Source organism: Cannabis sativa, chromosome 6 (assembly GCF_029168945.1).
Source record: "Cannabis sativa cultivar Pink pepper isolate KNU-18-1 chromosome 6, ASM2916894v1, whole genome shotgun sequence".
In the NCBI taxonomy this organism is placed as follows: Eukaryota; Viridiplantae; Streptophyta; class Magnoliopsida; order Rosales; family Cannabaceae; genus Cannabis; species Cannabis sativa.
In genome coordinates this window covers 29,798,123-29,809,539 of record NC_083606.1, presented here as the reverse complement: position 1 = coordinate 29,809,539, position 11,417 = coordinate 29,798,123, and the positions used below count along the sequence as shown (strand labels likewise).

The 11,417-nt window shown below is 35.3% G+C and overlaps 1 protein-coding gene across 1 annotated transcript; it reads right to left on the bottom strand.

The window, feature by feature from the left end:
• Nucleotides 1-236: 236 nt before the first annotated feature.
• Nucleotides 237-8,477, bottom strand: LOC115725452 (adenylyltransferase and sulfurtransferase MOCS3). The gene is made up of 11 exons (XM_030654980.2): nt 8,041-8,477; nt 7,664-7,756; nt 7,451-7,506; nt 7,134-7,198; nt 6,957-7,031; nt 6,787-6,865; nt 6,038-6,076; nt 5,790-5,898; nt 5,318-5,436; nt 791-907; nt 237-707 (listed from the first exon to the last, which is right to left on the bottom strand). The coding sequence occupies exons 1-11, from the start codon at nt 8,303-8,305 to the stop codon at nt 321-323; spliced, it is 1,404 nt and encodes a 467-aa protein (XP_030510840.1). The 5' UTR covers nt 8,306-8,477; the 3' UTR covers nt 237-320.
• Between the last annotated feature and the right edge of the window lie 2,940 nt (nt 8,478-11,417).

Here is an 11,417-nt window from a genome sequence, read left to right as displayed (position 1 = left end):
GTGAGGCAAAGCGTTGTCGTTTAAACCTGTTTTGTTAACTGTGAGTTTTTGCTCAAGTTAAAGTGATGCTATAGGATTAATAAATTTAAGCTTCTTGGTACTTTAAACTATAACTATCAGAAGCAATAAAAATATCATTCTATAGAAGCTTTTTTTTAATATGATGAGAGCATGTGCAGATGCATAAAATAAATTACATACCAAAACTATAGTTAGTTCATAATTAACAAAATATGTAGCCAAAAAAAACATATAAATATATTAGTCTTTCAAGTCTACATTGTTCATCAATTAAGAAGTACCAAGAAGAAGTAAATCTGCTAATACATAGGCAAGTTTGGATCCACATCCCTGGCCCAACCCTCTAGTCCCCCAAGGATATCCTTGGCTGAAGTGAAACCCAATTTGTGAAGGGACTGAACAGCCCTCTGAGAATCATTACCTCGTCTACACATTACATATAATTGGGCACCTGAACCAGACCCTGCTTTATTACTCTCTTCCTCTAAAGCTGAAGAGATTTCAGGAAGCCTAGCCTCCAAACTTCGGAGAGGGATGTTCAAGGACCCAGGAAGAGAAACAATCTTGAAATGGTGTTCTGGACGAACGTCAACCAATACATATGCTTCACCTTTAACTATTTTCTCCTTTAATTCTGTGGTGCTTATTCTGGAATCTTCCTCAAGTAAATTTAATTTCATAGGTGACTGCAAAAATTGAACGCCCATATTAGAGTATCCGTAATTATTACTTAGTTAGTAGACAAAAGGAAAAGGTAGTAAATGTGTACCGAAGACAGTGGAGTCTGAGTGAACTTCTCATAATTAAATTCCTTAAATTTTTTGTTAGTGAATGATGAATTTTCACCACAGACTTCACATTGCAATGACCTTCCCCTGATGGTGACCTACATTGCAAATTACACTTCATAAGTACACATAACACAAAAGAGGGAGCTGAGAAATAAAGCAATAAATAAAATATGGTAGAAGTCTGTTATTTGATTAGAACATAATGTGGGACAAAATGAGGCCATAGCAAAATCAGATCACCCAAACTTATTTATCTAACAAAACGCTACTCATATTCAAACAATTGTCTTTTTAGCAATTCTTTTACAAAAACAGTTGGGCTTTCTTTGAATTCAACTTTTACAAGAGAAATTTTGTGAGAGAAAAAATCATGAGGTTCTTTGCATATATCTATAAAAATCTAAATTTGATAAAACTACATTAAATTTAACTGTCAAACTTTTTGAAAACAAAATATTATATTGACAGACTTTAGGATAAATAATAAGGGTGATTGGGTAATTGTAATGGGAGAGATTTGTGCTATATATATGAATGAGTAGTTAGAGGAGGAGGGGAGAGAATTGTTTGGTTGAGTATTAGATCTTGGAAGAGAGACAGGTCTCTCAAATACTCAACTACTATTGTTTAGCTCTTTCTTTGCAAAGTATCAGTTTGACTGGATCAAATTCCAATCAAATGGTATTAGAGCAGGTCAATCCGGCCATGGAGAACTCAAAACCCATTATTCGCGGTAATGATCCATTTCATTTGCATGGGTCACTAGCATTGAAAAGTATTTTCGTTATCGGATTCGTGAAAGCATGAAGGTCCCTGTTGCTAAAGCACGTCTCAAGGAGTTTCTTGGCGATGGTTTCAAGCGGTAAAAGAATAAGATCCGATAAGGAGTTGGTTAGAGTTTTTAAGATCTTTAATTGCTGCAGTAGAAACAAAGATGATTCGTACGATAAGTTGAAGACGCTTCGATATAGAACTGAGCATCGGTCAATTTGGTCAGTTTTTTCTCATATAAAAATTCAAATTTCGGTTTTCGACTTGAATTGGTGCAATCTGAAAATCGACTGACCAATCCAGAAACCTTTTTAGAAGCGACCAATGTGAATCGCGGTCTGGTCAGTTCAAACCGCCAAAACCAAACCTTTTTTTTTTGTCTTTGAAAAATATAATCAAATCTATTATGTGCTATTATTCTGCATTCTACAATTACAACCACGCAAATTAATTGTTCAAAGAGATATTGAGTTATAGAGGAAAAAGGCTGCTTGAAATTTTTGAGAAAATGAGATATTGTAATTTGTGAGACAAAATGAGAAATGAGAATATGAATGTATGGAAGAGAGAAGCAGCTTTGGGACTTGGCCTTGGATGGAAAATGGAGAGAGACGACAGAAGAGAGTCGAGTGAGTGGGTTGAGTTGGAGAAAGAGAATAGTAATATTAAGTATAATAACTTTTTTTTAATCTATGTACACTAATATAATGTTAATATATATTATTATAATTATCAAATAGTGTACCATATACATATAATAAAGTCAAAAAGTTTAAACTTAACAAATTAATAAACCTAAACTAATGGTCGATTTCAGTTTCTTTGGTCGTTTCATTATCGAAAAAAACCGACCGTTCAATAGCAGTTTTAACCGTAAGCGATTTTTTCGGTTTCAATTCCAATGGTGTTTGGTAGATCGGTTTGAACAATTTTTTTGGGTTTATAAATTTTATGCTCAGTCCTACTTCAATATGATGATTTTGTAATAGATTTCTGAGTTTAGTTCAATTAGAATTCCAATACAGCTGCCTGGTAAGTATTGCGATAATTTGAATTTGAATTCAAATTTTACCTGAGAAAAATTTTGAGAGAAAAAATCATGAGATTCTTTGCATATATCTATAAAAATCTAAATTTGATAAAATTACATTAAATTTAACTCTCGAACTTTCTAAAAGCCAAAATATTATATTGATAGGCTTTAGGATAAATAAAGAGGGTGATCGAGTAATTGTAATGGGAGGGATTTGTGCTATATATATGAGTGAGTAGTCAAGGGGGGAGAGAATTGTTTGGTTAAGCGAGCATTAGCTCTTGGGAGAGTGTTAGGTCTCTCGAACACCCAACTACCTTGTTATCGGTTGTATTTTCCATTGTTGCAAGTAAATAGATCACATCATTCTGATGGCCATGGAGAACTCAAAGCCCATTTTTCACGGCAATGATTCATTTGCATGGATCACTAACATTGAAGAGTATTTTCGTTGTTAGTGGATTCATGAAAGCATGAAAGTCCTGGTTGCTAAAGCATGTCTGAAAGGAGTTTCTTGGTGATGGTTTCAAGCAGTAGAAGAATAAGATCTGATCACAAACTGGTTGGAGTTTCTAACCACGATCATTAATTGTTGTAGTCGAATAGAAGATGACCCGTACAATAAGTTGATGGTGCTTCGATACGATGATTATGTGACAGAGTTTTGGGTTCAGTTCAATCAGATTGCGACACAGCTGCCTGGTATTCCGATGACTTTTTCTTTGGAAAATTCAAGGCAAAATTCACAGTTAAGGTGCAACAACATAGACTGCAGACACTATCAGATGTGGTTATCAAAGCACTAATAGTGGAACAACTAAAGTCACAACTTCAAATTGGTAAAGAGAAGGATGAGTGGTATAAGAGATTGACATGTGGATCATGTTTCAGCATATGAATATGGTCGGTGGCTGGAGAAGGAAGAGGTGTCGGAGATGACGCTGAAGAAGAACGACAAACAGTGCCAAAGACACTCTTCTCGCCAGATAAGCCACGTGGGCGACCGCGATTCCCAAACTAGAGCAGCAAGATCTTCTCGTAATGTCGGTCAAAATCGCGGGGAAATAGCAATTGTTACTGAGGCACTAAGATTTTGGGTGATTCTCTCCTGACCTAAGACTGATAAAAACCCATGAGGTTGGCCTAGTAAGAAAGACAAAAGGTCGATGGTTTAATTTAGATCACATATTAGCAACGTGGGATCTAGCCAAGTACGACTTCAATTTATCGCACGATCACAAGTGAGGGATTGTGATTGGCAAACGTAAACCTAGGGAATTCGGCAACTATTCAGGTGGTGACTGCCGCCGTAAGGGTGGCAAGAGGGAAGGGAAAACGATCAAAATTCTACTTCAATGAGAAAGGGAGTACATCGACATGGATTTTGACGAAGGAAAGAGAAACATAGTGGTTGTGTCAACCCAAGATAAAAACTCAATCTTCCAATCCCTAATTCCTAGGAATTTTTTCTCTTATCCCTTTTTACTTTTTTATTGGTTTTGGGCAAGAGCACCAACAAAAAAATATGTACTAAAGTATTCCATTGGAAGCATAGATATGGATTTTGGGTGTGTATATCTTGTTTCTCTCATTCATCCATCGAGAGTGGTTGCTTTTGGGTTTTTGACAGGGGACGCACTAACAAACTCTCAGTTTTCGCTTTGCATTTAATAGATGTGTTACCAAAGGTCACCTTATGAGCACATCATGGCAGTGGCTCACCAAATGCATCTACTAGCTGGGTTATAACTTTAGATTCATTGTATGACGAGGAGGGGATTACAAAACTACTCGCTGGATTTTTGAAAAAGGGCAATGGCCAAAGTTTCTTGTTCCAACGTCTTCTCGAGAATGGTTGGTCTGGGCAAGATTTGTTCATTGGTTCTTTGAAAGAGGATAAGCATATATCAAAGGAATCCATAACCAACCCTTTGCTGCAGTAAGCAAGCTTTCAGTTTGAGGTGTGCCACAAATGGTCACCAGCAAGCATTCCTCATCGGTACGACACGTAAGTGGCTCACCAAATTCATTTGTTGGCTTGGTTCTTTGACAGAGGTCGAGCAAGGTTTGTGCCTACAAAGTTTGCAGCTATCTTGAGGAAAAGATGAATTTTGGGCAACCGGTATTGATAGGTAATTGAGTAATTGTAAAGAGAGGGATTTGTGCTATATAGAGTAGTGAAGGGGAGGGGATAGAATTGTTTGGCTAAGTGAGCATTAGCTCTTGGGAAAGTGTTGGGTCTCTCGAATACCAGCTACCTTGTTCACTTTGTTTTTCAATACCAATATATCAGTTGTATCCATTGTTGCTATTGTTTGGCTCTTTCTTTGCAAAGTATCAATTTGACAAGATTAAATTCCTATCTCATATATATGACCATTTATGGTTTGAATCTTAAAAAAAAAAAAAAAGAAATGAAATCGCTTGGAATAAATTTATTTTCCTCCCTAAAATCCAAGCTCAACAAAGAGTTAGTAGATCCCATTTGTTAAATTAGTCCAGCTAGGTTGAACCCCAAACATCTAACACAACACACACCACATCACCTTAGCTAGACTCAAGTGGCACTAATCCTTTTTTTTTTCATTGCAGCAAAAAAAAAAGTTCTATCTTGTCTAGTTAACTTTTCACCTTTCGCACAAGATTTAATATTTCCTATCAATGCATCAAGATGAAGATTTTTATCTTAAGAAAAACATACAATTCTAATTCGTGCTGACAATGCATCAAGAAGAAGCATCCTTCCTGAGAGAGGTTCACCAACTGCACTTGCAATCTTAATTGCCTCTAGAGCTTGGAGGCAGCCAATTACACCAGGCACTGAAATAAAGAAACATAAATGTAAGTAAGACTCCAGGATCTGAAAAAGATTAGAATTAAATTTAACAAAAAAACTTTGCATGATGTTCTAGCTGTTAAAATGTGCATAATTTCCATGTCTCAATCACTTGGGCACCTTTTCTCAAAAAAAAACAAAAAAAAATAATCACTTGTGAACTAATGCAACAAGTTTGGAAACTATGTCATAAATATGTTTTCCTCTGCTGGTTGTTAGAAAAATCCACTTGTATACCTACCCTTATTTATTTCATGAACTCATTTACTTTACACTAGTTTCAACTTTCAACCAATTAATAATGAACCAGTGAAATTGTGTTTCAACAATGACTCACCAACTCCCAAAACACCACTGTCAGCGCATCTTTGGCATGCTGTTGAAGGTGGTGGAGTGGGAAATAAACATCGGTAGCATGGACCACCGTTGTAATTGTACACTGTGAGCTGCATAATATATATGGACAAGTTGTTGGAAATTTCGAGAATTTCGCATGAAAAATAATTACAATTTAAAGCATAATCCTAGTTTATAAATAATATTTTCAGTGTTAGGACAGAGTGGAAAGCCTGCTGCATTAGGTACCTGACCTTCCAGTCCCAGTGCAGCACCAGATACAAGAGGCTGCATCCAAACAACTTACCAGTTAAATCATCTAGAAAAACAAAAACAAGCAAGCTTTAGATAATGCAATGATGCTAAATTGTACAACAACATTTGAGTTTCTGCATTTTGGAAGACAGACTTATTAGTTATTTTGATATTTGAAGCAACAGAGAAATTCAGTTATTCGAGTGTGAAGTTGTGTTTGCTACAAATATTAGTAACATTATATTCTTTATTGGCTATCTAGGATGCCCCCAAACCATTACTGCTACCAATAGTGCCGCCTGAATTTTTTTTCTCGTTAAAAATTCCTTACAAACTATTCACAATGCTGAAATATAAGATTTTTGTTAAATTTTATCATATGGCTACCACATAAGCATTTTGTTAGCCGCATGGGATAAAACTTAACAAAAGTCCAATATTTCGGGAGGAATTTCTAATGGGAAAAAAAGTTGAGAAGGCACGATTTGGTAGTTATAATAGTTTGAGAGGAATTTTTAACTGGCAAAAGAGTTGTGAGAGCACGATTTGGTAGTTGTAAAAGTTCGGGTGTAAAGATCATAATAGCCATCTATATACAAAATATGAACCAAACAACCACAATTAAAGATCCCAATAAAGTTGGAGCTGGACCAATGGAACCTCTCCCAGTTAAGGACCTTCAAGCCATAGGTCCTAGTGAAGGAAATAAAGCATTGATTTCCTCATCGTCAGATTAAATTTACCTTCCTTAATACCACGCAGCAATCACTAATCATGTAACGGCTAGGTGCATTGTCAGTTGCATCTACTACAATATCATATCTGAGAAATGTCATTAATTAGGGAAATCACAACTTTCAGCTGATTAGATTAAGATTTTAAAAGTAGTAACACCTAACAACATAAGGGATACTGGCCAAGAATCTCCAAAGCATTGGAGGTGCGTAAAGCTTCTGTGTGTTCCACAATTTTAATAGAAGAGTTGACCCTGAATGAAGAAAATGTCAGAAAGTATAAAGGAAAAAATATACCATGAACTCAGAAAAGAAATTCTGGAAATTAAACATTGAAAAAAGGCATAAAAACATACGATCGACAAGCAGCAGCAGCTGATTTTACTTTTGGCTGACCAATATACTGTTCGGTATGAATAATCTAAAGAAAAAAAGCTGAAGTTAGCTTTTTACAATTAGCGATCCAAGGGAACGCAAACAATTGCGCTCATTCCTTAGTAGCATAAAGAAATAATGTCACTGAAAAGATAATTACAAAATTTTCACTAATGTAAAGATCTAAACAAGAAATCATTCCCGTATTGAGAGTATCACCCTCTCTTACAAAATAGACAAAACAAGTGCATTTTAAGTTAGAAACATCCCAACAGTTGTGGAGGTTGCCAATTTGTACCTGCCTGTGCATATTATTAAGCTCAACCACATCATGATCGACAATTCCCAATCGGCCTACAAATAATAACCAAAAGAGAAATGAGTGCTTGATAACTCAGAATAGTTCAAATTGCAGCAATTACAGTGGTAACAAATGCTAATTGATGTATATCAATCAAAAGGGTATTCTAATCTTCTTTTCAACTCCCTAGACTAGAGATAGAAATCTTACCAACACCACAAGCAGCAAGATACAGCAGAGCAGGCGAGCCCAACCCACCAGCTCCAACCACTACAATGGATGACTTTAAGAGATTCGACTGCCCTACAACAAAATTGACAACTACCCATTAAGAGATATTACAATTTTTTTTAAAACAAAAACATATAATTTGTCTTGAATTAGTAATTTATATCGAGTGTCCAATCATTACTCTATCAAATATTGAAACTTGGAAGGTTCAGTTTTAATCAAACAGACGGCACTGCGTAGCGTGTTTACTGTCAGACTAAAACATTAGATAAGCAAATCAATGAAAGTGTTATGCAGTACATACGTATACATATATCTATGTGAATTATGTATATGAAGTATATATTTACAAGAACCTTGGACTCCAAACGAAGGAAGCAAAAGGTGCCGACTGTAACGATAAATCATATCGGACGATAACTCGTGACCGAAGCCCGAAACAACGGTCGAAATCGGGGGACAAGAGCCATCGTTAAGGACGGCGTTCTTCTCATGACTAAGATTAATCTCGTGAAGCTGAGTTTCCAGGGCTGATATTCGACTGTCTATGTCGGTCCTAGTGGCTTTGAGAGTTTCTATTTCGCGAGTAATTTGAGAGGCGTCTCCACCGTCGAACTCCATGGACGTACAGAGCTGAGGCTGAGAAAGAATAGTGGAGAAGTTTCAGAAAACCCTAACCCAAAACGACAATCGTAACAGGCAAGGGTTTTTCTGCGTTTAGCACTTTTGGTGCAAAAACGTCACTTTTTGACTTCAGAAACACATATCGTTGAAACGATTTAAGAACATGTCGCTTTCATTTTTTTTTTTAGAGAGAAAATGCCTATTGAAAATTAAAGGGATTTTTTTAAAAGTATACGTAAAATATAAAATAATTATAAAAATAATTTAATAAATTTCAATTATAATAATATCTTTTGTCACGTCATTATAAAATACCTTAATTTCAAAATAATATGCATGAATAAAACTAATCCCGATTTTTTTTTTTAATTTTCTTGCATTTTAGAAGTAACATTTTGGTTACTTATAATGTTCATAATAAACCAATAAATAACTTTTCATAAAAAAAATATTACTTTTATATTTTATAATTTGAGATACATTTTGGTTACTTCTAAAACTTACATGTATGCAATTTAATGATCAATTAATTATTTAGGTTATATTAATATATTTGAGTAACTTTCAAAATTATTTTTGAAAATAATGAATTGTCATTCAGTAAACTACCATTTTAGTAAACGGTATTTTAAAATAATTATATATCATGAATGTTTAAGTCACTCATATTTTTTAAAGGGAAAAAAATAGGAAAATTCCAAAAAGGGTAAAATATTACAAAAATACTGTGGGCCAGCCCAATCAACATTTGTACAGCCCACATTGAATATATTACAAAAATACCACCTGACCTATACTTTCAGCCGCACGTCACGAACGGAGACGATGAAGGAACCTCCATCGATGCAGTCGGCTACGCAACCAGAATGAAACCAGATCGAGCGTAGAACAACCATAAATTCCGGCGAATTTCAATAGGAAACGAACAAATCCAAGGATCTAAACAGAAATTTTTTTAAAAAAAAAAAGACCAGAAAACCGTGGAGAAACCGAAATTAAACATTTGATTTCGGTTTTTTATCGTGCAATATCACTCAAACGAGCGTCGAAAATCAAGATTGAAGCAATGTAAATCTGTATTGAACAGATCTGGAGCTCCCCCTGAAATCCAAAAAAAGGTATGAAATGAAATTTTTTTCAACAATGATATACGTCATACACAGTTGCATTCTGGTTGATTCACTGGTGTACAACAGGAAATTCAGATTCTAACAACAAAAAACAAGAACTGATTCTAATTAAGGAATCACATGATACTAATAAGGCTTTTTTTAATTTTTTGCATTGCCTTACAGTTGCATTATCGTTTTAAAATGGTTTACAAATCATGCAGAAGTGTCAATTGACGAGTACCAAAAGCTAGCATATATACAAGGTACGATTTATGTAAATGGTGGCAAATTAGTTTTATAATAATTGGAAATTGATTTGATTCAAATAAACATGATGAAAAGTGACAATGAGTAAGAACTATGTAATTTTGAGAAAAGAATTGTGGTTTTTAAGTTGATTTACAGTTGCATGAATTTATTTTGGAAAAGATAGAGGATAAAACAGTTTGAGAAATGATTAGTTACTGAAATATTTGTTGAAGTTTCTTAATAGTTTTATTCTCGTTTCTTTGTAGTTTATTAACAACAACAAAAATGGCAAAAGCAGGAATCAGGACAGGAAATACAATGCTTGAACAAAGGGACAGAGATAGAAGTAAGTTTGTACTCTATTTCATAACAGAATCAAACCAGTTTTAAAATTCGTTGCCTCGCACTAATAACCATTGCAAAAACACAGGAAAGGAAAGACATTCCTTTCCTAGTCTTCTACAATGGACAATTCGATGATCGAATGAATTATGAAAATTATGAAGCCAGTGGACATTACATTTCAGCCAATTGTAACTATGAAGATTTGCAACTGAAACTCAAAGATGTCCTGGAGTGTAACCAAGAAAACACTGTTTTGCAACTGAAATATCAAGTGAAGGAAGGATACCAACCATTAAGGATAAAGGATGATCAAAGCCTGCATTTCTACATACAACTCAAACTGAAGGACCCCGACTTCACAACATACCCATTGTGTGTGAATGTCATCCACAACCCAACAACAACCATCAATGTATCATTCTTGGGAAATGACAATTCATTAATTACACATACAAGCGCCTTCCAACCGATCGAATACAATGCAGCAACAACAGAAGACTCAACAAATCAACAATATATAATTGAAGCTACAGTACCGGAATTTGGGGGAGAAAGTTTTGACTTCATGGACTATGCAAAACTTGTGGCAGAGGAGATGGTTGAGCAACTGGAAAACAACAAAAATAAGGAACCAGAAATCACAGATTATGACGAACTACTAATCACAGATCCGCAACATCCTGAAATAGAAGAAGCACAAATATACAAAGACAAAGAAACACTGCAGAGTGTGCTTGGTTTCTATGCAATTAGGAACAACTTCCAATTCAGAGTGAAAAAATCATGTGCAAGAACATACAAGATTTGTTGTTTGGATCCAAAATGCAAGTGGGCACTAACAAAGATCCGTAAACGGGCCAACAAAGTCATTCATCATTCGAAAGTACGACAGAAAGGTGATACGCACTTGTGATCTAAACATAAGATTTGCCGACAAAAGACAAGCTACAACGAAATTGATTGGAAACTACATCAAGCCACGGTTTACCAACATAAAAACAACTCAAACGCCACAAGACATCAGAGGAGAAATGAAACACAAGTATGGGGTGAGAATGAACTACATGAAAGCATGGAGAAGCAAAGAGCACGCGCAAGAAGAATTACGAGGAAAAGCCAACGAATCATACAAGCCGTCTTGCTTTTTTGCACATGTTGCAAAAAACTAATCCCAAGACAATAGTGCACATGCAAACAGAGGATGACAACAGCTTCAAGTACTTGTTTGTCGCACAGGATGCTTCAATAAAAGGATGGAAGAAATGCAAACCTATAATAGTTGTTGATGGAACTTTCCTTAAATCAACATATGGAGGTACATTGCTCTCTGCTTGTACAAAAGATGCAAATGGGCACATTTTTCCACTAGCTTTTGCTGTTGTGGATTCAGAAAACAACAACTC